The following is a 24,755-nucleotide window of genomic DNA, read 5'->3' as shown; positions in this document are numbered from 1 at the left end:
GAAGGAATACTTTAAAAAGGAATCTCCTGAAATCATATGGTGAAAGATAACAAGAGCCTGGGTTTAGGCGAAGAGCTTGAGCAAGACATTCTTCAGGAGGCAAAATAAGGTCCTGCCCTAAGGATTGCAATTACCTTCTTCATGGTGCTTTTGCTTGTAGGCAAGTGCAGACTGTTGTCTCCACTGAAGGGTTTGGAAATGTTTTCAAGGTATCAGACATCAAACAAATGCAGGTCCATCAGGAAAAGGTTTAAGTCCTTCTTGGGAAAGGCGTCCCCAGAAGAAAGTGTGTTAGGTTTCTTCAAGGGGCTTTTCAAAACTACTATTATCCTTAGGTGATAAAACTGGCAATGAAGGAAAAAGCAGGTCTGCTATCAGAGTTCTTTTAGGATGGTCAGACATTTCAATCTTTAGATTTAAAATGTCTCAGCAGGTTTAGCCCGGCAGTGTAGGTACATCATCAAATCAGTCCCACTACACAGCAGGTGCGGGCTTCAGGTCACCTGCCTCCTCCTTTCCACCTGCTTTTTGCGCTAGCTGTTTTGCGAAAGGAGCTTAGAAGAGGCATCTGCCCTCTTGTACCCTCAAAGGACTAAGGCTGTTAGCCGACACAGGGCAGCGTAGCCCTGCCGGGAGCCGCTGCAGCTCGGGCCACCTCGCAGCGCCCAGGGTGTGGCGCCGGCTGTGGAGCACGGCCAGAGGGCGGGGCCCGGTGGCGCAGCCCGGCGGGAGGGGGAGGAGGGGCCGGCGCTAGAGGGACGCGCAGCCGCGGCCGGCCCGCCCACTGCCGCCCCTCCCGCGCCACCGTCACCCCCTCTGCAGCTACCGCACTAGCAGCAGCCCCAGGCGGCGGCGCGACGATTCTCGCTCGCCATGTCTGCGGCCATGAGACAGAGGTTCGACCAGTTCCTGCACGAGAAGAACTACATGACCGACCTCTTGGGCAAGCTCGAGGCCAAGACAGGCGTGAACCGGAGCTACATTGCGCTCGGTGGGTACGGGGCCGCGGCCCGCCAATCAAACCACCGGGGAGAGGGTTCGGGGACGTCGATGTCAGTGACCGATAGAAGCTATCGGCATACTTGGGGGCTGCACTGGCTGCCTAATAGGCCAGGGGCCGGAGATCCTTTCTCCGGGGGTGGCCCCGGCCTGGGGGGTGGGGGCTCTGGCTTGTGGCCGCGGCCAGGTGGCCGAGTGCCTGGGAAGCGGGGAGCAGGGAAGGGCCGGCGCTGACGTGTCTGTCCCCTGGCAGTTCTCAGGGCTGGCGCAGAATGGTAACCATTCCTATCCAGACCCTCCATGGAGCTCCACACCCAGAAGGGGAGGGGACTGCGGGGGCGGGCACGAGAATCCAGGCCTCCCCAGGCCCCCTGTGGAGTGGGGCTGTTGGACTGGTGTGCAGCCCGGTGAGAGCCCCTGCAGGATGGAGGGCGGGAAGAAGGGCACAATAGTGGGGCTGCCCGCTAATTTCAGACCCAAGGCAAAGCCCAGCCAAGGCGCAGGCCCACCTCTGCGTGGTTTGTTTTTCTCCAACGCCTTATACGACTAAGCCTTGCGGAGTGGGTGGGAAGGCTCTGCGGCTTGAGTGTCTCCCGTGCGACTGGACCCACTTCTCTCCTCGTTTCTCCAGGTGCCATCGGGCTGGTGGCCTTGTACTTGATGTTTGGTTATGGAGCCTCTCTCCTGTGCAACCTGATAGGATTTGGCTACCCAGCCTACATCTCGTAAGTGGTTCCCCCTGCAGCCATGCTCCTTCCCCTTCACTCCCCTCGCCCCATCCAGGGCTGCCCTAGTTACTCTATCCCCAGTCTCTCTCAGAGAACCGTCAAAGCACCACGGGGTAGTAACCGACCGTTTAAGGTTACACATTTTAGAGCCTTAACTTGATGCTTGTTGATGACTAGTCGAAATGTGTATTTCATCAGATTACACTGGTGGAGTCTGTACCTTCTAATGGATGCACAAATTGGAAATCCTGTCGGTACTGGTGGGGAGCTCTGGGGAGTTCTCAACCTGTACTGATTCCTTTCCCCTAATAATTATTTTAATGTGTTTTTCACCTTATGTTCATGTACACAGATAGTAAAACCCCATCAATCAATCAGGACTTACGTAATTCTGAATGTTGATTCAGATACAGGAGAATTTTATCTTGCTTTTAAAAAGGCTTACCAGAAGAACCACATGATTTCACGCGTATGTGTAATATAAAACAGAAAGCAACAGCGAACGAACAAACTCATAGATGTGGACAGCAGAATGGCGGTTACCAGAGGGGAGGGAGTTGGGGGAGGATGAAGAGGGTAAAGGGGGTCAAATATATGGTGAGGGAAAAATACTAGATTTGGGTGGTAAGCACACAATGCAGTATACAGATGATAGAGTATAGAATTGTTCACCTGAAACTTGTATAATGTTATTAAACAATGTTACCACGATATGTTTAATTTTTAAAGAAATTAACAGTAGCCTGACCAGGCGGTGGCACAGTGGGTAGAGTGTGAGACTAGGATGCAGAGGACCCAGGTTCGAGACCCTGAGGTCGCCGGCTCAAGCCCTGGCTCATCCCGCTTGAGCACAGGGTTGCTGGCTTGAGCAGGGGGTTACTCACTCTGCTGTGCCCCCCTTCCCCCATCAAGGCACATATGAGAGTCAAGGAACAACTAAGGAGCCTCAACAAAGAATTGATGATTCTCATCTTTCTTCCTTCCTATCTGCCTGTCCCTATCGGCCCCTCTCTCTGACTCTGTCTCTGTAAAAAAAAATAATAATAATAAAAAATAATAGCCTGACCTGTGGTGGCTCAATGGATAAAGCGTAGAACTGGGATGCTGGGGTCCCCTGTTCCAAACCCTGGGCTTGTCTGGTCAAGACACATACAGGAAGCAACTACTATGAGTTGATGCTTCCTGCTTCTCTCCCCTTTCTCTCTTTCTCTCTCTCTTTATCCCTCTCTCTAAAAATCAATAAATAAAATCTAAAAAAAATTTTTTTAAATAGTAAAAAAATAAGGCTTGCTACTTATTATTGTTATTCTTTTGGTATTTTTCCAAAGTCAGAAATAGGGAGGCAGTCAAGACAGACTCCCTCATGCGCCCAACCGGAATCCACCCGGCATGTCCTCCAGGGGGCGATGCTCTGCTCATCTGGGGCATTGCTCCCTTTTTGGCAGGAGCCATTCTAGCACCTGAGACGGAGGCCATGGAGCCATCCTCAGCACCTGGGCCAACTTTGCTCCAATGGAGCCATGGCTGTGAGAGGGGAAGAGAGAGATAGAGAGAAAAGAGAGGAGGAAGGGTGGAGAAGTAGATGGGCGCTTCTACTGTGTTCCCTGGCCGGAAATCAAACCCGGGACTTCCACACGCCAGGCCAACTTTCTACCACTGAGCCAACCGGCCAGGGCCAAGGCTTGCCACTTATTGAAGGTAAATTAGAAACCCTAATAAAAAACCAAAAACCGTATGAAATGCATCCCTTATATAGCTCCTTAGTTATATAAATGATTTATGTAATTAAACTAAATTACAAATGAACCTTATCTGGTTAAGAGCTGAATTTATGATTTGAGGTTTTTACTTTACAGTGTGTTTATTTTGAAATATTCTACAATTTCATTTTTCCATGCACCGAACCAGGAATTATTCCTCATACAAATGAATTTTGTTTTACTCTACAGCTCTTTTCAAGAAAGCTGGTGTGGATTTTACTTTCTTTCACTGAATTAGTTTTTGCAACTTTCCTCAACCATAGGAACAAAAATAAATGAAGAAGAATGTTCATTCAGCTACAAGGCTAAAGCACAGATTACATACATGTTCACATCTTGAGTCTGTCTTTGGAAAGGAGGAAACATGTTTTAGAAGTTTTGTTTGGCGGTGCTAGCAGGAGAGCGCAGCTATTCAGATTCCCTTGACTGAAGAACGGTCCTCTCCTCTGCCAGGGAAGGTCGCACACAGCTTCAGGAGGGATGGGAGGGATGCACATGGAGCAGTGAGGAAGGAAGGAGACACCGCCTAGCCAGCCAGATCAGCCGAAATTGATTAATTGACAGATGTCACAGCCAAATTTCCATGTCTTAGAAGTTTTAAGTTGAACAATTAAATTGAAATTACATAACTAATAGTTATTATGTTAGTCTGGTACATTCTAGAAAGTCTAGCGACATATAGAACACTGTTTGCATATGAATTTGGGAGCTTCAGTGTTCAGGTTGAGACGAGCTTTGACCCTCTCTAGCACTACCTGTGACAGCACCATCTAGGTTTTATGTGAATACCAAAGAATACTGAAGACATCAGAAAAACTAGTGTGGCTTTCAGATCAATGAAGGAGGTACAAGAATAGCAGTTTTGCGCTAAAGGTAATCTACTAGTAATCTACTGCTCTATGTAGACAACCTTGATTCAAAATGGCTTGCATGTAGTTGTGCCTAGGATAACAGATTAAATCATCCAGTAGTACACTCCTTGACTCTCCTTTGGTTTGTGTAGTCTACTTGCAGGAGCTCTTTTAAAAAGAAAGCTTTTGAAGCATTTTCCAGGTTCGTGTTCTACATGTTATCACATTTAGAACAAATCTGGTGTGGCAGTTTAGTACTGCCTCACTGCTTGAATTATATTGAACTAGTAAGGCATATGAATTTTTAAAAATACTGAATAGCATAGAAAACCATCCCCTCCCAAATTAGTGTTATTTGGTACATAATCTGTTGGTCTGATGAGGTCATTGCTGTAGGCGTAAGGAAGGTAAAATCTGTAGGTGGGACAGCTAGATCCATGTATATGTGGAAGTGGATGTGACTGAAGATGTGGACATAACGTGAATATGCTTTTCTTTGACCTGGAGTGGATTAATTCTAGCATAGGCCGTTTTTAGTTTACTTTTTATTTTATTTATTTATTTATTTATTTCAAGGGCCATTTTTTATTTTATTCATTTATATTTGTTTATTTATGTTTGAGATGCAGAAAGAGAGAATAAGGAACATTGAGCTGTTTCTGTATGTGCCCTGACTGGGGAATCGAACTGCCAACCTTCACACTCTGGGTTATGTTCCAACCAACTGAGCTACTACAACCTTGTTTTTGGGGGGCAATGCTCTTAAATGACTGAGCTAACCAGCCAGGGCCTCAAGGGCTGTTTTTTAAAGTCAGATTTTAAAGAAGTTTCAAGCCTGCCAATTTCAGCTTTATTATTTTTTTTCCTTAAGATTTTATTCATTTTAGAGAGGGGAGAGAAAGCGAGAGAGAAGGGGGAGGAGCAGGAAGCATCAACCCCATAAGTGCCTTGACCAGGCAAGCCCAGGGTTTTTGAACCAGTGAACTCAGCGTTCCAGGTCGACACTTTATCCATGTGCCACCACAGGCAGCTTTATCTCTTTTTGTAGTCATTCTTTCAATTCATTATTTATATAACCAAATGAATATTATTTGCTCTTTTTCCTTATAAGAAGGTAAATGTTTCTGTTGCTAAGATTTCTGTAAAATGGTAGAGACAGCCATATGTCTGAATAGTTCAAGTGGGTTTTATGTATTTTAGAATTAGTTGGCCCTGGTGGTTGGCTCAGTGGTAGAGCATCATTTGGCATGTGGATATCCTGGGTTCGATTCCCAGTCAGGGCACACAGGAGAGGCACCCATCTGCTTCTCCACCCTTCCCTCTCCCCCTCTTTTCTCTCTCTCTCTCTCTCTCTCTCTCTCTCTCTTCCCCTTCTGTACCCATGCCTAAGTTGGAGTGAGTTGGCTGCGGGAGTTGAGGATGGCTCCATGGCCTCTGCCTCAGGTGCTAAGAAGAGCTGGGTTGCTGAGCAATGGAGCAAAGCCCCAGAAGGGCAGAGCATCACCCCCTAGTGGGCTTGCCAGGTGGATCTGGTTGGGGCACATGCGGGAGTCTGTCTCTCTGCCTCCCCTCCTCTCACTGAATAAAAAAAAATTAGTCTATTCACCAAGTATATACAATTTATTTTCTACTTGAATATTCTGAGACAAAATGACAATTGTAGTACATCTAAATAGCAGTTGGAAAAGTATTAAACTAATAAAGGGAATTTAATGATTTAAGAAAAAATTTAGGAAATAATGAATATTTCTGGATTAGTATTTATTCATAGGATGCTTTCTTTTGGAAGACCCAACTCTTTTACCTTCAAAATAAATATACGATTCTTTTTTTTTTCTTTTAATGTTCATTATATTGATTTTAGAGAGAGAGGTAGGGAGAGAGGGAGACAGAGACAGAAACATCAATCTGCTTCTGTATGTGTCCTGACCGGGGATCAAACCTGCAACCTTAGCGCTTTGGTACGATGCTCTAATGGAGCTATCTGGCCAGGGCTAAATATAAAATTCGATGACTAGGTTGGTCTCTGCTGTTTGGACTTTTCCCTAAAACAGTGGTTCTCAGCCTTGAGTGCCCTTTGGAATTGTCTAAGGAGCCTTAAAAATTACTGATGCCTGGGTTCACCCTCAGAGAGTCTGATGTAATTGGTCTGAGGTGTGGCCTCAGTCTTTTACAATTTTTAAAGGTTTCTAATGTGCAGTCAGTGTTGAGAACCCTGGTGAAGAGTGGTAACAGTAACCTGTGCTTATTACATTTGAAGATAAACGAAAGGCTGGGAAATGGCCTGCTGACCCTGGGAATAGCCCAGAAGTCTGCCTGGCCGCCGCTTTGTGAGGGAGGCTCAAGGAAACGTGGGGCTGTGTGCAAGTATAAGACATACAGCCCCCCAGTTAGTAAACATCAGGCAACTTGTGTTACCTTCGTCTGATCAAGTCTGTTCATTGCTTAACCAATGTGACTGTATAATTGTCAGAAAGAAAAGCCCTTGAAAGTGGTGGTATTAATAGCACCTAAATCAGTGTTAATTCAAGTGTGCTCTATGATTACCTTCACTTTAAATGTTTTCCTTGCCTCTTGTATTTTTCCCTGTGCTCTCTAGCCTGATTTATGTTTAAAAATAGTACAGGTTTGCCTGACCAGATGGTGGCGCAGTGGATAGAGCACTGGACTGGGATGCAGAGGACCCAGGTTCGAAACCCAAGGTTGCTGGCCTGAGGGCAGGATTATAGACGGGACCCCATGATTGCTGGCTTGAGCCCAAAGGTCACTGGCTTGAAGCCCAAGGTCACTGGCCTGAGCAAGGGGTCACTTCCTCTGCTGTAGCACTCCCCCCCTCCAATCAAGGCACATATGAGAAAGCAAACGAACAAGTAAGGTGCCGCAACGAAGAATCGTTTCTTCTCATCTCTCTCCCTTCCTGTCTGTCTGTCCCTATCTGTCCCTCTCTCTCCCACAAAAAATAAATACTAATGTTAATTTAAAAGTAAAGTAGTGACATAGCACGGTAAGCCCCCCCCCCCCCCCATAATCAACAGGGAGCTGTGGTGGGAATAATGGGAAGGACTCTAGGATTTGCCTGAGATCCTATTTGAGATGGCCTGAGGAAGGGGGAGGGGCTGGCCAAGAGCAGAGGCAGAGGCAGGCCCCAGGGCAGCATGGGGGGGAGGCGGGGGTGCAGGTAGTGGGCGCTTAGGAAGTTCTGTGAGGAAGGAGTGGTGAGGGATGAGGGAGGACCAGAGCAGTGTAGGTGCCACCAGCACAGCCTGTGGCTGGTACACAGAGTGTTTTATCCCAGGTGGAAGTTTGTGTGTTTTCTGGTTGCCTTGGATGGGTTTTAAATAAATAGGGCGTGAGATGATATGAGGTACAGATCTTTCTGACTGCTGCGACCTCTAGAAGGAATTGATGATCCTGTCAAGCTATGATCTCCCTTCTTTTCTCACCTTTCAGCTTTTCCTTTTGTTTCCTCTCTTCGGGTCATAGAGAGGGCCCCACAGATTGTGCGTTATGGGCAGCCTTGGGCTCGGGGCTGTAGGGTGCAGAAGTAAAACTTGGAAAAGCTCATTTGGCTTCCTCGCTTTTCTTATGACTCACTGCCCTGGGAAACCTGTGGGCAGGGCTCAGGAGCACCTGGCTCCAGGTCAGGTCTCGGCATGTCGGAGTACTCAGGTGAAGGCCTGGCCAGTGCTCACGTGGGCAACCAGTGCTTGTCACGGCCGCGCCTCCTCACTGTTTCCTCCATTTTCTGGGCACAGAATTTCCCTGTGAGCTCTTTGAGAACAGAGCCTTTAATCTGCACTTTGTCGTTTCCAGACTTTTTGGCCACCAGACATTTTATGTATAGGCAGTATGAAATCTAATTCCAGCCTTCTTGTTATCAAGAGCTGTTGACAGAACTCCTTCAATCTCCTTATTTTCCTCTATTCCTGATAAGAGAAGGCAGACTACTGGATAAAAATAGTAATCTCCATTATTAATATAGACCTGCCCCCTCCTTTTGCTAAAATATAATCCACACACCTTTTTAAAGTGTACAATTCAATGGTTAGTATATTCATAGAGTTTTGAAAGCATCACCACTAATTTTTTTTTTTTTTTTTTTTTTCATTTTTCTGAAGCTGGAAATAGGGAGAGACAGTCAGACAGACTCCCGCATGCGCCCGACCGGGATCCACCCGGCACGCCCACCAGGGGGCAATGCTCTGCCCATTCTGGGCATCGCCATGTTGGGACCAGAGCCACTCTAGTGCCTGAGGCAGAGGCCACAGAGCCATCCCCAGCGCCCAGGCCATCTTTGCTCCAATGGAGCCTTGGCTGCGGGAGGGGAAGAGAGAGACAGAGAGGAAAGCACGGCGGAGGGGTGGAGAAGCAAATGGGCACTTCTCCTGTGTGCCCTGGCCGGGAATCGAACCCGGGTCCTCCGCACGCTAGGCCGACGCTCTACCGCTGAGCCAACCGGCCAGGGCCACCACTAATTAAAAAACATGTTCATCACCCCAAAAGGAAACCCTACACCCATTAGCAATCACTCCCCTTTTCTACAACACATCCATCCCCAGAAACAACCGTTTTCTTTACTGTCTCTATGGATTTGCCTATTCTGGACACTGTATATAAATGCAATCGTATCATATGTGACCTTGTTTCTGGGGCAGCCCCGCTTTTTATGGCTTTGTGCACATAAGAATCTCTCTGAGGATTCCTGGCCAGGGCACACAGGAGAAGCTCCCATTTGCTTCTCCACCCCTCCGCCGTGCCTTCCTCTCTGTCTCTCTCTTCCCCTCCTGCAGCCGGGGCTCCACTGGAGCAAAGATGGCCCGGGCGCTGGGGATGGCTCTGTGGCCTCTGCCTCAGGCGCTAGAGTGGCTTGGGGGCAACATGGCGACGCCCAGGATGGGCAGAGCATCGCCCCCTGGTGGGCAGAGCGTCGCCCCATGGTGGGCGTGCCGGGTGGATCCCGGTCGGGCGCATGAGGGAGTCTGTCTGACTGTCTCTCCCTGTTTCCAGCTTCAGAAAAATGCAAAAAAAAAAAAAAAAAAAAAGAATCTCTCTGAGAGATCTCTCAGGAGCGGTGCTGGGCTCCCCCTTTGTATGCAAAGTCGGTTGCCTGAGCTCTGAGATCACCTCCTCCCAGGGGTCCTCAAGTGTGGGTCCTGGTCTCCTCCCTGCTTTTTTGTTCAAATGGAATTATGAGAGAAAGCCTCACAGTTTTATTTTCTATTTTTCATTTTGCTCTGCAGAGAAGGGAAAGGGGGGCAGGGTTCCTTTGTCCTACTCAACTTTTCCTCTTTTTATTTTATATTTTCTTAAGGATCAGGCTTCCACCTCCCTGGGTCTGTCACAGTTGGGTCTTAGAGGTCAAACATGCAGTCTATTTCTTTAGTTTTCAAATGATCTGGGGACAGAGAGGTGGAGTATGTTTCCCAAGGTCAGGCGGGTGCCACATTTGGTCTGGGGCTGTCAGTGACCACACAGGAACGTGAAAGCACATTTAGAAATAGTTCAGAACCAAGGTTGGAAAGTTAAGTATGTGTAGAGTCCAGTGTTTTGGTATGTATAAATATATGTAATCCTATGTTTGGTCACGCTTTTGAAGTCGCATGCCCACTTCAGTGATGAGTCACTTTCTCTTGTGTGTGTCCTCACCTGTTTAAGCTTTGCCGTTGGTACAAAGAGCGTAATAGCAATGAGCTGTTTGCATGATTGCAGAACACCTGTGCAGCACTCTATTTAATAGACACTTGTGGATCCCTGTTTAAGTGCTTTACAAATACAGCTCATTCAATTCTCATGACAACCCTATCATGTAAGAACTATGATTATTCCTGTTTTACAGGTGAGGAAACAGAAAGAAGTAACTTGATTAAGGTCTAACAACTAAGAGATGGTGAAACTGGTATTTATACCCAGAAGTCTGGCTTCAGAGTACATGTTTTGAACTTTTATGTTATAGTACTTCCCAAGTGGCTTTTTGAGTATCCCACAGAAAAGTGCCGCGACCGTATGTAGAGATGAAAATTGAACTGTTAATCAGTTTAACACTGTCGATACATTACTTCCTGCAGTGTATCTTTTGTCACATAAGGGACTGCCATTCCAGATCAGTTATCTGCATGTGTAGTTGTCTGCAGTGTTTGTGGACACGAGTTAGAATCTGGTACTAAGAAGTTCTTTCTCTTGTCTGTGACGGGGCATCGCTGTATGACAGCAGCAATATAAACAGTTATTTGCAGGAGAATTGCTGTTTGACCAAGGTAAGCCCACCTGAAGACGGCACACTGGGTTGGCTTTGCTGAGGGAATACCGCCTTGCCTCGAGTTATATGTCAGGAGCCACAGATATCAGGGGGAGATGTTTGGGGGTGACCCCTAGGAGGTCAGATTAGAAAGGGGATGGCGAGGGAGAAAATGGAAAAAAATAAAAATAAAACCCACTCTCATAATAACTGCAAAAGTTGTAACAGCAATTAAACACAAGTAAAAGCTACAGCATCTTCTCAGCTAATGATGCACCTAGGACAAAGTGAGGAAATCTAGGTTAGAAATGGTTCAAATCTACTTATTTAAGATTCTCAGTGGCAGACTCCTAATCAGAGATCCATTGCCCAGAGCAGAGTTTGAGTCAGTGGCCATGTGACGGGCAGTTGCAAACCGCTTTCTGTCTCTCTGCAGCAAGTCCTCTGAAGCAGAGCTCGCTTCCCCTGCTGCTGGAGGACGTGCGCATTTGACTCACTAGCAAGGGGTGTGCTTGTTTTCTTGTTTTTTTTGAGAACTTATAATTATCTTATTATTTTTTCTTTCTTACTGAGGAGAACTTGGGAGCATATATATATTTTCTACTAAGCTGCTTTTGTTCCGGTTACACTAGCTTTTCTCACTGCAACTGTGCTCCCTGTTCGTGTGTGCGAGAGCAGAGCCGTGGCCGCCCACACTGAGCGCTTTGGGTAGTGTGAAGGAAACGTCAATATTCTGGCCAGCTGCGCGCTCGGATCAGAACTAACTGGCATCCTGTACGTTTTGCCTTAAGCAACACTGAAATCATAAGCGTTTAAACATTACTTCTGTCAGCGTTTTACTGGTTATGTTTTCACCAGAGGTGGATTCAGTTTGGTTGAGGCCCCGGGTGCAGAAGGAAATACTGGTCCCCCCATTCACAACCAAACCCTCACCCTCTCTCACCCACACTGTTTATCACAACTCCACACACAGGCAGGCTCTGAAAGGTGTATAATGAAAGCCCAGGCTTTGGACTCTGTTAAGCTTGAGTTCAAACCCAGTCTCCATCACTGTTTAATCCTGGGCAAGTTACTGAACTTTTCTCAGTGTCAGTTTCTTCATCTGAAAAATGGGAAACAATAATAGCCAGCTTCATGCAGTAAATAGTAGCTAATTACTAGGTGACAGGGTTCTGACAGGGGCTGGCCCCATCCCAAGGATATGACCCGCCTCCTAGTCCCTTCACCCTTTGTTTTTTAACAGTGTTCATGATGCCTCTGCCCACAGCCCGCGGCTATTGTGTGCAACAGACCAACTCCAGGCCCCACCCTGCGGCCACCCTGGGGACTGGACGCTGTTCAGGCCAGCGTGAGCTCGGGCCAAGCAGGCCTGGCTCAAATGAGGCTCTGCCACGCTCCAGCTGTGTGATCTCAGAAAACCCATCAAGTCTTTGAGCTGCAGTTCCCCTACATGTGAAAGAGAATGGATTAAGAAAAAGAGAGGGAAAATAAAAATACGTGTTAGGCTTATTTTTAAATAAATAAAAATATTATGTACTGTTAATGTTAAAATTGCACACATGAAGCCAAACTTGGTGTCATTAGAACAAAGTGTAAAGTTGGGGTGTTGCGGCGCCCTTCAGAAATCGGGGCCCAGGGCGCACACCTGGTGCCCCCTCTGTTAAATCTGCCTCTGATTTTCACTTAGTATTATTGCTAATATTGCTGAACTACTACATATTTTAAGATGGAGGCAGGTGGAGAAACCTGAAAAATAAAATATCCTTATAACAATGTGCTATTTTTTTAGATAATTACAGCTAGTGTTGGGTTAAATTTCTTTTTTTCCCTTTGCCTGTATCATAGAAAAAAGAAAGTTGAGGAGCAGTTGAGATGAATGATTAAGTTTCTGGGCTCTAAAGCGGTGGAGGGGGAGCTCCCGTTCCTGCTCTGAAGTGTTCCTTTGAATGTGCACGAACTCTTTATTTTCCTCTTCATGAAAGTTCTGGAGATTTGGTCTATTTGTCCTTCAGAGTTGCTTTCATTTCCCCCCTTCCCTGGATTTCTCTTTTTCAAGACCGACTTTGAATGAGGACTCAGTTTTCAACATAATGACCTCAGTATTTAAAACAAGTGTCAATACATATTGGGGTATTTTGAGGTATTTAGTGTCAGTAACATGACTAATTATTAATTTTGAGGGACAATGAATTAGTATAAGCAGAAGTTTAAAAACAATTTTGACAGTTGCCATTGAAATGTACTTTTGGTAGCACTTGAAATATAAGTGGGGCTGTAGAAACTGGTCCTGACTTCATTCTGTCACTTGCTCATTCTTCGATTCCTAGGAGTAGAGCTTATCATCTGTCCCTCTCAGTCACATGGCCCCTATATATATCCTGCAGCTTCAGATAGTGAGGCCAGGCGATCTGGTGAAGGATCACTTACATGTCGGACGTAACTCTAGACTGCTGTCTGCATCTAGACGTGGCCCTCTTTTGTCCGGGAAAGGCCTGTTTAGGTTGTTCCCGAGTAGGTAGTCGGGGTATGTGAGCTTAAGATAAACTTTATGATACCTTACTTGACACGGATATTATGTTTATAGAGCCATCAATTTTATTGACAAAGGGCTGACCCAGTAATATTTGCATCTGCTATTTTATTGCTTTAGGCATTAATCTCTGTTATCTATCAAATTGTTTAATGCATTGAGTTTTGAGTAATAAAATTTTAGCTTGGAGAAGTTTTAGAGATCGAGCTGCTGGTATAGCTACCTTTAATAGAGTTGGAAACCAATGCCACAAACTGAAGTTACCTGACTCAGGTCACAAAACTGTTGAGCCCTGGCCGGTTGGCTCAGTGGTAGAGCGTCGGCCTGGCGTGCAGAGGTCCTGGGTTCGGTTCCCGGCCAGGGCACACAGGAGAAGCGCCCATTTGCCTCTCCACCCCTCCCCCTCCCCTTCCTCTCTGTCTCTCTCTTCCCCTCCTGCAGCCAAGGCTCCATTGGAGCAAAGATGGCCCGGGCGCTGGGGATGGCTCCTTGGCCTCTGCCCCAGGCGCTAGAGTGACTCTGGTCGCGGCAGAGCGACGCCCCAGAGGGGCAGAGCATCGCCCCCTGGTGGGCGTGCCTGGTGGATCCCGGTCTGGCGCATGCAGGAGTCTATCTCTCCCCGTTTCAAGCTTCAGAAAAATACAAAAAAACAAAACAAAACAAAACAAAAAAACTGTTGAGGCAAAAGCAGGTGTAGGTTAGGAAACGCTCCACTCCCTGGCCTGCTCACTGTCAACATTTCACATGGTTCATATTTGACTGTGACCGAACCTTCCATTTTGTATTAAAAAACAAAATGGTGGACAGCTGATAAATAATGTCATTATAATCAAACGGAAATGTTTGACCAGCAAGGGGCTGCTTTTATTTTCCATAATTTACTCCCCATTAGAGATGTTTTATAGCTTCATCTTAAAATGTATTTGCCTGTGAACTTAGTTTATTGTATATTATGAATTTTATTATACCGTATCTTAGGAGAACATTTATTAAAGAGTAGAAGGGACATGGTATATTTTCCCATTATTCTTTTATAGCTATCATGGAAGATAGTTTCTATGTATTTAAGAAGTGTATTTGCCGCTTACTATCTCATATCTTCTTTTGGGTGGGGGAAGAGGGTTGGTTTTATTGTGTATTCTGTTTTTCTTTCACTAGTCTTTCTTGATCTGTTGATCCTCTCTCTTGCTTTGCAACACACCTACTCAGCAGTGAAAAGCAAGGTAACTTACTGAGCGCCCAGTTTCTGACCTGTTTTCCATGAAAAAGAAAAATATCATTGGCATAGAAACAACCTAGTGTTTATGTCTTAAACGTGACATTTTTCCTTCCAATTTAATGCACCATTTACTACTTTTTAGTAAGTGCTTTATTAACTGCTCTTTAGTAGCTACTTTTAAAGTATATCGTTTGGAGTATGGGTTATAGGAAGTGAGCTTTGTGGATTTGCCATCAATCTTATGCTTACCCTTCATATGCGTGTGCATGTGTGTATAATCCATAGATACAATTTTTATGCAGTATATACTCCATTCTAAAGTAGGAAATTGACATTTTTCAAATTAATGACATTAATGAAGGTGTCAAATACCCAATAACTAGAAATAACCTTTGTGTCTGAAAGAGCTAATACAGTGTCAAAAATGCTTAATTTATAACATCCATCACAGCAATCCAACTTAATTGAAGTTGTCATAGATAGAAGATGAAAATATTAATAATTGAAACTATGACAGGAATATCTCAAATATCCTAGAAAATAGGACTTTCTCCCTCATTTCTGCTTGTCCTATTTGCTAGTTTTAATTTCTTAATTGTATAACAATAAAATATTTATAATACACATATTAGGTAAAAGTTGGATATATTATCTGACATTATATTTTGTATTTTTTAATTGCTTAAACTTCTGAATACTGTTACGTTACACATAATAAACATGGACTTTGTGTTTGATGCTATCCTTTTGCCATGCCTGGTTCCTGCCCTTGCTTTTATTTTTTATTTTTTAAAATTTTATTTATTTTGTGATAGAGTCAGAGAGAGGGACAGATAGGAAGGGAGAGAGATGAGAAGCATCAACTCTTTGCTGCGGCACCTTAGTTGTTTGTTGACTGCCTTCCCATATGTGCCTTGACTGGGAGGCCACAGCAGACTGAGTGACCCCTTGCTCTAGCCAGCGACCTTGGGCTCAAGCTGGTGACCTCAGGATGTCGAAACTGGGTCCTCCGCATCCCAGTTCGATGCTCTATCCACTGTGCCATCGCCCAGTCAGGAGCCCTTGCTTTTAGATAGTAGCAAAAGTGTGAACAATAAATGGGCCAAGGAGGGTGGAGGCAACTGGTACCAGTTATGGGGGCCCAGTGGTCTGGATGCATCCTGGCCAGTGGGTTATGGACATACCAGTTCCGATTCAATACCAAATGTAAAGAATTTTGGTGAGCTACCTTTGCAGTGTGTGGCTGAAAAATGTTTTCAGCAGTGTCAAATTTGTTCCTACTGACCTGCAAATAGAATTTTTGGAATTTCAGCCAACTTTTTACTCTCTGCAGCATCTGGGATTTGGAGATTAAGATATAATTAGAATCCATGGGTAATTGTCTAATCTCCTTTTCGGCTATTAACAATGCTATTAATCCTTTATCAGCTCTGCTTAAGTAGAAGAACTAGAGTCTTATAACTCTGATTTCTTTTTAATCTCTGGCCTCCCAATGATAATAAGTTATTACCATATTGTAATAATTACCTATTCAGGTGGTATTTAGTGATGCTTAGTCTGCTTCAGTCATTGTTTCTAAGCTTTACATGTATTAGCCCTCACAATGAAGTTTATCATCCCTAGTTGACAAATGAGGAAACTGAGGCCCAGAATAACTTGCCCAAGGTCATATACCTGGTAAGTGGTAGAATCAGGATACAAAGCTGCAAGCTAAGAATGGAATGATGTAAAGCCAGGTGAGCACTTGGAAGAAATGATGGAAAGAGCCTGGCTATTTCATAGATCAGTGTAATTAATATTCTTTTGATAGTATGCTTTGTTTAACTAGAAAATAAGGATGAGTCAGTTTCATGTGATGAGTTGTGTGACTCTTTTCTCTGTGTCTTTATGTGTGTATTAAAGGCCTTTTAATGCTCTAAGACACAAGGAATTGTGTCTGATCATTATTAGGGAAGTTTGTTTGTAAGAAAATCATGAGCTGTTTCCTCACGAGAGAAATTAAGTGAATGTGTCTGTTCACTTTAGTGTTTGTTTCTAAACAAAGCCCTAAAGAGAGACCTAATCTCATAGGAGCAAGTAGTTATAGAAAGTCTGGTGACTTGCAACAACAACAAAAAATAAAGTACCTAGGAATAAATTTAACCAATGAGGTAAAAGACTTGTACTTGGAAAATTATAAGACATTGAAAAAAGAAATCGAGGAAGATACAAACAAGTGGAAGCATATACTGGATAGGAAGAATTCAGATCATTAAAATGCTACGCAGCCTGACCAGGCTGTGGTGCAGTGGATAGAGCATTGGACTGGGGTGCAGAGGACCCAGGTTTGAAACCCCAAGGTTGCCAGCTTGAGCACAGGGTTGCTGGCTTGAGCCCAAGGTTGCTGGCTTGAGCAAGGGGCCACTTACTCTGCTGTAGCCCCCCAATCAAGGCACATATGAGAGAGCAATGAACAACGAAGATGCCACAATGAAGAATTGATGCTTCTCATCTTTCTCTCTTTCTGTCTGTCCCTCTCTCTGTCTCTCTCTCTCTGTCTTTGCAACAACAACAAAAAATGCTACCCAAAGTAATCTATAGATTCAACACAATTCTTGTTAAAATACCAATGGTATACTTCACAGATCTAGAACAAACGTTCCAAAAACTTACATAAAACCAAAAAAGACCCTGAATAGCCTCAGCAATCTTGAAATTGAAGAACAAAATTGGTGGTATTATGTTATGTTATATCAATCTATACTATAAGGCCATTGTAATCAAAACAGCCTGGTGCTGGCATAAGAACAGCACAGAGATCAATAGAACAGAATAGAGAACCCAGAAATAAACCCACACTTTTATGGTCAGTAATGTTTGACAAAGGAGGCAAGAGCATACAGTGGAGTAAAGACAGTCTCTCTTTTTTTTTTAGACAGTCTCTTTAATAAATGGTGTTGGAAAAATTGGACAGGTACATGCCTAAAAAGGAAACTAGACTACCAATCTACACCATTCACAAAAATAAATTCAAAATGAATAAAAAATGTAAGTCGCAAAACCATAAAAATCCTAGAAGAAAACATAGGCAGTAGAATCTCAGACATCTCTCATAGCAATAGTTCTGCTCATATATATCCTTGGGCAAATGAAATAAGAGAAAAAATAAACAAATGGGACTACATCAAACTGAAAAGCTTTTGCACAGCAGAAGATATCATTAACAAAATAAAAAGGAAAACCACTGTATGGGAGAACAAATTCACTGATACATCTGATAAGGGGTTAATAACCAAAATTTATAAAGAACTTGTAAAACTCAACTCCAGGAAGATGGTCAAATTAAAAAATGGGCAAAGAGCCTCACCTGTGGTGGCTGGTGCAGTGGATTAAGTGTCGACCTGGAACTCTGAGGTTGCCGGTTCAAAACCATGGTTTCCCTGGTCATAGCATATCTGGGAGTTGATGCTTCCTGATCCTCCTCCCCTTCTCTCTTTCTTCTCTAAAATGATCTTAAAAAGGGGGGGGGGGGCAAAGGACCTGAACATACAGATGGCCAATAGGTAAATGAAAAAATGTTCAATGTCACTAATCATCAGAGAAATGTAAATTAAAAGCACAATGAGATATCACCTCACACCAGTCATAATGGCTATCAACAATTCAACAGACAAGTCCTGGCAAGCATGTAGAGAAAAGGGAACCCTCAGTAATGCTGGTGGGAATGCAGACTGGTGTAGTGACTGTGGAAGACAGTATGATGTTTCCTCGAAAAATTAAAAATGGATCTGCCTTTTGACCCATCCATTTCTAGAAATATATCCTAAAAATCCTGAAATACTAATTTGGAGGAAGATATGTCCTGCCATGTTCATTGCAATATTACTCATTTAGCCAAGAGCTGGAAACTGCCCCAGTGTCCATCAGTGGATGAGTGAAATTCATTTTAATATTACTCTTACCTCTTTAAAATTCATTTTTTATCTATATCTTGTAGAATTTGAACTAGTTTATCTCTAAGATATCTTCCAGCTCCATATTCTGTGATTTCTAATTCTGCTCTGAACTTTTCGAGCTGCTAGCCGCTCCCATAATGTTGCCAACCATCTTCTGCACCCCAGCCATGTCTATGTTTCTTCCTGTCAAGAATGAGAATAACATCTATTCCATAGGGCTGTTAGGAAGGTTAAATTACGTAATTATCAGGCTCCTTACCCTTCCCATTCTTTAGCTTTGCCATTTTGTCTGGACTGCAAATGACTTGAGGGCATAGAGTGCATCTTATGACTACATGAATCCCCATGTTGCATGATAAGTTGATACATCCTCCTTCTGAGACAAAAGTTGAAATACGGTTCAGTATATGTACAAGTAGAGAGTATTGTTGAAGATCACCTATGTCTGCTCACCTGGTCAAGAAAGAAGCCCTAGCTGGAGAGCTCAGTTGCATCATCCTGAAGCACAGAGGTTGCTGGTTCCATCTATGGTCAGGCACATACAGGAACAGATGTTCCTGCCCTTCTCTCTTGCTCTGTCTCTCTCTCCCTCCCTCTCTAGCTGAAATCAGTTTAAAAGAAAAAGTATACAAGTGAATAGCATTTCGGAACCGCCAGTTGTAAGCTCTTCTCTACCGTTTTGAGCCTCAGGTTCCTCAACTGTAAACTAAATGTGTGAGATTATCTTCAGTGTTCTTTCTTGTTCTGACTAGTTTATGATGTTATGACATGTAGACATATTTTTAAAAATAAACTTTATGTTATCTTAAATTCAAACAATAATTAAATGCTTCTACAATATGGGAAGTCCTATTTAAAAAAATCTCTTCACCTTTAATAAGACTATGGTCTTTTTTTTTCTCTTTTCTACAAAGTTGTAATCAATGTGTCCATTAAATTTGGAGTTCTTTTCTTTCTGCTTTTCAGTATTACTATTTAATATTCCAAGTGTATTAACATAGAAACTTTTGAATTCATATTGTTGATAAATTAAGGAACTAACCATTTTTTTTATTCCTTAAAGCACTGAACTTGAAATAGTAGGGTAGTTTTTCTGTTTTTTGAATCTATGGATCTTGACTAATATCTTAAAAATAACTATAGAATAGAATTTAAAATTACAGGTGGTTTCATGAAATATGTAGCAGTTTATATTTATGTGTGGCTATGTGTGTTTACTTACTCATGGACTGTTTTAGTTCCCATAATTAGTACCTTAAGTGAGACACTGGCTGGTTGGCTCAGTGGTAGAGCATTGGCCCGGAGTGTGGATATCTTGGGTTCGATTCCCAGTCAGGGCACACAGGAGAAGCAACCATCTTCTTTTCCAACCCTCTCTCTCTCCTTTCTCTCTCTCTGTCTCTCTCTTCCCCTCCCACAGCCATGGATCAATTGGAGCAAGTTGGCCCTAGGTGCTGAGGATGGCTTCATGGTCTCACCTCAGGTGCTAAAATAGCTTGGTTGCTGAGTAGCAGAGCAACAGCCCCAGATGGGCAGAGCGTTGCCCCATAGCAGGCTTGCTCGGTGAATCCTGGTCGGGGTGCATGTGGGAGTCTGTCTCTCTGTCTCCCTGCTTCTCACTTAAGGGGAAAAAAAAGACCCTAAGTGAAATATAACTGTGTATCCCCTCTGCCCAGGATGACTGTATAAGAAATGAAATTTTGTTGGACTAATAACTTTAAAAATCCACTTAGATGTAAATGGATAAACCACCCCTGGCCAGGTAACTCATTTGGTTAGAATGTTGTGCCTATCACTAAGGTTCTGGATTCAATCTGTGGTCAGGGAACATACAAAAATCAACCAATGAATGCATAAATGTGGAACAACAAATCGATGTTTCTTTCTCTCTCTTTCTAAAATCAATCAATAAAATATGTAAGTTATTATAAAAATAAATAGATAAACAACATCCAGATAAAGCAGAGGAAAACGCCTTACACGTAAGGGTGTGCTGTTGTTGGTTCTGGCTCATGCGCTTGCCTACACTTTTTCTTTGGCCTTCTGTTCCATTAGCTAGCTTCCTCTGAGGAAAGCTAAAACACAGACACAGTTTACACGCTACTAGCCATTTTATAATCAGCTCTCTTAAATTCGTTTTATATGATTCATGTATTTAAAGTGAAAAACTTTTGCCAAGTCTTGATATTCAGTCTTCACTTCGTCACTTCTTCCTTTCCTTCTCTTCCTTATATCAGTAACAGTCATCACATTCAGCCTTTTCTCCTGTGGTTACTTCCTTTAAAAACTTATGCATGCATGCACGCACACACATACCAACCCATAGTTGCTTCTAATTAATTCAGAGGCTTTCTTTGTGAATGACTCAGCATGATTCAGCAGCCTGTCTCTTTGGGGAAGTCCATTTTACTAAGTAGCCAATGTATTCTCAATATTTAACCTATATCATGGGCTAAACAAGATTCAGATTTCTTCTAGTTTATTATTTTAGTTATGATAAGTATCCAGATATATGTTAGGATAAGATAAAAACAAATTTTTGAATTCAGGTTTAGAATGAAGAAATTTCCAGGACTAGAAGAAAGTTCTTTTTTTTTTGTTTTTTTTTTTAATTTGTCTTAAGTGAGAGGTGGGGAGGCAGAGAGACAGACTCCCGCATGCTCCCTGACTGGGATCCACCAGGCAAGCCCCCTATGGGGCGATGCTCTGAGCTATTTTAGCATATGAGGCAAGGCCATGGAGCCATCCTCAGCACCTGGGGCTAACTTGCTCCAACTGAGCCATGGCTGTGGGAGGAGAAGAGACAGAGAGAGAAAAAGGAGAGGGATGGAGAAGCAGATGGTTGCTTCTCCTGTGTGCCCTGAACAGGAATTGAACCCAGGACATCCACATGCCAGGCTGACACTCGACCACTGAGCAAACCAGCCAGGGCCATGGAAGAAATTTCTGTGATTTAGAAATAAAAGATTATTTTTATTAGAACACTTAATCCTATATAGAACCACAGAAAACCCCAAATAGCCAAAGAAATCTTGAGAAAGAACAAAGTAGGAGATATCATGCTATTTTACAAGGCTATAGTATTAAAACAGCATGGCACCACCATAAAAACAGATCTATAGATGAGTAGAATAAAGAGCCTGGAAATTAATACTTGTTTATGTGGTCAGTTAATCTATAACAAAAGAGGCAAGAATATACAGCAAGGTAAAGACAGTCTCTTCATTAAGTGGGGCTGGCAAAATTGGACAGATACATGCAAAACAATAACAATGAAACTAAACCACTTTCTTATGCCATATACAAAAATAAACAAAGTGGGCCCTGGCCGGTTGGCTCTGGTAGAGCGTCGGCCTGGCGTGTAGAAGTCCCGGGTTCGATTCCCGGCCAGGGCACACAGGAGAAGCACCCATCTGCTTCTCCACCCCTCCCCCTCTCCTTCCTCTCTGTCTCTCTCTTTCCCTCCCACAGCCGAGGCTCCATTGGAGCAAAGATGGCCTGGGCGCTGGGGATGGCTCCTTGGCCTCTGCCCCAGGCGCTAGAGTGGCTCTGGTCGCAGCAGAGCGACGCCCCCTGGTGGGCAGAGCGTCACCCCCTGATGGGCGTGCTGGGTGGATCCCCGGTCGGGCACATGCGGGAGACTGTCTGACTGTCTCTCCCTGTTTCTAGCTTCAGAAAAATACAAAAAAAAACACCAAACAAACAAACAAAAAAAACCCAAAGTGGTTTAAAGACTTAGATGTTAGACCTGAAACTATAAAACTCCTAGAAGAAAACATAGGCAGACACTGACATTGCTCTTGGCAATGTCTTTTTTGATATAGCTCCTTGAGCAATGGAAACAAAAGAAAAAACAAGTGGGACTACATCAAACTAAAATACTTTTGCACATCAAAGGAACCATTAACATAATGAAAAGGCAGGCTACTGAGTGGGAGAAGGTATTTGTAAATGAACATCTGATAAAGGATTAATATCCAAAATATATAAAGTGCTTATACAATTTAACACCAAAAAGCAATCCAATTAAACATTAGCAGAGGAGCTCTTTTGCTCCCTGGCTGCTTGAAGATTGGCTCCGTTATGAATGACACAGTAACTCCCTGGACCAGGAAGTTTATTACCAACAGGCTACATCAGTGGAAACAAATGGTTGTTGATGTCCTTCACCCTGGGAAAGCAACAGTGCCCAAGACAGAAATCTAGGAAAAACTAGCCAAAATGTATTGATATAAGACGATACCAGATGTCATTTTTGTGTTTGGATTCAGAACCCATTTTGGTGGTGGCAAGATGACTGGCTTTGGCATGATTTATGATTCTTTGGACTATGCAAAGAAATTGAACCCAAACACATAGACTTGCAAGACATGTCCTGTATGAGAAGAAGAAGACCTCAAGAAAACAGAAAAGGAACACAAGAACAGAATGAAGAAAATCGGGACTGCAAAGGCCAATGTTGGTGCTGGCAAAAAGTGAGCTGGCGATTGGACAACAGAAGGAGTAAAGATTCTTCGTGACTGTCTGTGGTGATTACACAGATTTCTCATGAGAGGACTAATAAACTGAGAACTTTTCTGTGTCTAAAAAAAAAAGTCAGCAGAGGAGCTGAATAGACATTTCTTCCAAGAAGGACACAGAGATGGCCAATAGACATATGAAAAGATGTTAAACATCACTAATCATCAGGGAAATGCAAATTAAAGCCACAATGAGATACCACCTCACACCTGTCAGAATGGTTATCATCAATAAAGCAATAAACAACAAGTGCTGGCAAGGATGTGGAGAAAAGGGAATTCTTGCACACTGCTGGTGGGAATGCAGCTTGGTGCAGCCACTATGAAAAACAATATGGAGATTTCTCAAAAAATTAAAAATAGAGCTGCCATTCGATCTAGCAGTTCCACCTTTGAGTATTATCTGAATAAAACAAAAACACTAATTTGAAAAGATATATGCACCTATATGTTTATTGCAGCATTATTAGTATAGCTAAGCTATGGAAGAAACCTAGGTGTCCATTTGTACATCTTTCCATTCATCTATCGATGGACACTTACACACACACACTGAAATATTACTCAGCCATAAAAATGAAAATTTTTTTTATTAATTGGGAGGCGGGGAGGCAGAGACAGACTCCTGAATGCAGCCCAGCCAGGATTCACCTAGCAAGCCCCCTACCAGGTGATGCTCTGCCCATCTGGGCCACTATTCTGTTGCTTGGCAACTGAGCCATTTTATTGTTTTTGTTTGTTTGTTTGTTTGTTTATGTGCCTTGACCGCGGGCCTTCAGCAGACCAAGTAACCCCTTGCTTGAGCCAGCGATGTTGGACTCAACTAGATGAGCCCTCGCTCAAGCTGGCGACCTCGGGGTCTCGAACCTGGGTCTTCCACATCCCAGTCTGATGCTCTATTCACTGCGCCACCGCCTGGTCAGGCGCAACTGAGCCATTTTAGCACCTGAGATGAGGCCATGGAGCCATCCTCAGTGCCCAGGGCCAACTTTGCTCTAACTATTTGAGTCATGGCTACAGGAGGGGAAGAGAGAGAGAGAGAGTGTGTGTTAGAGGGGAGGGGGAAGGGAGGGGGGGAGGAGAAGCAGATGGGCACTTCTCCTGTGTAGCCTTATGGGGAATCAAACCTGGGACTTCCATGTGCTGTGCCAACACTCTACCACTGAGCCAACTAGCCAGGGCCTAAAAATAAAATCTTGCCATTACAACAATATGGATGGACCTAGAGTTAAGAGAAATAAATCAGACAGAAAAAAAAATACTGTATGATCTTACTTTCATGTGGAATTAAAAAAAAAAAAAGTCCTAAATAAATGCATAAACAAAACAGAAACAGACTGATTGATTTATAGAACAAGCTGATGGTGGCCAAAGGGGGATGGGGTGGGGGAATGGGGATTTAATGAAAAAAGTAAGATATCTTAAATTTATTTCTGTTAATTTGCAGAATGAATTTTGTTTAAGCAGTTGTTGGTACTGAGAAAGTCATGTTATTAACTGATGGGAAGAAAGACCTCAGCCTGAGGATCGCACAGTGTAGAACCAAAAGGACGCCATGTTTATTTTCACCTGGGTGTTGGGAAATACGTTACGGACTTTGGGCAGTGCCTGGCCTATGTTCCCGAAGTCCCTTTATGGAAATTCCTATTCACCCATGATGTACCTCAGTTATTAAAAGTGTGTAAGAACTGCCTGGCCTGTGGTGGCACATCGAATAAAGCATTGACCTGGAATGCTGAGGTCGCCGGTTTGAAACCCCGGGCTTGCCTGGTCAAAGCACATATGAGAAGCCTACAAGTTGATGCTTCCTGTCCCACCTTCTTTTTCTCTTCCTCCTCTCTAAAACCAATAAATCTTTATTTTTTTGAGAGAGACAGGAACACTGAGTTGCTTCTGTATGTGCGCTGACTGGGGAGTCGAACCAGCATCCTCCACGCTCAGGATGATGCTCCAACCAACCGAGCCATCCGCTAGGGCT

General features: G+C 43.6%; 1 protein-coding gene and 1 pseudogene across 1 annotated transcript in view; both read left to right on the top strand.

The window, feature by feature from the left end:
* Positions 1-781: 781 nt before the first annotated feature.
* Positions 782-24,755, top strand: part of REEP5 (receptor accessory protein 5) — a 44,155-nt gene continuing 20,181 nt past the window's right edge. Inside the window, exons 1-2 of the mRNA XM_066382021.1 lie at positions 782-991; positions 1,631-1,724. Of these exons, the coding sequence (XP_066238118.1) occupies positions 874-991; positions 1,631-1,724 (212 nt within the window). The 5' untranslated portion in view covers positions 782-873. The remainder of the gene's footprint in view (positions 992-1,630; positions 1,725-24,755) is intronic.
* On the top strand, positions 22,341-22,807 carry LOC136402443 (small ribosomal subunit protein eS24 pseudogene; annotated as a pseudogene).

Source organism: Saccopteryx leptura, chromosome 4 (assembly GCF_036850995.1).
Source record: "Saccopteryx leptura isolate mSacLep1 chromosome 4, mSacLep1_pri_phased_curated, whole genome shotgun sequence".
NCBI lineage: Eukaryota > Metazoa > Chordata > Mammalia > Chiroptera > Emballonuridae > Saccopteryx > Saccopteryx leptura.
Note: the sequence above shows the minus strand (reverse complement) of the source record. Positions and strands in the feature narration are given on the sequence as shown.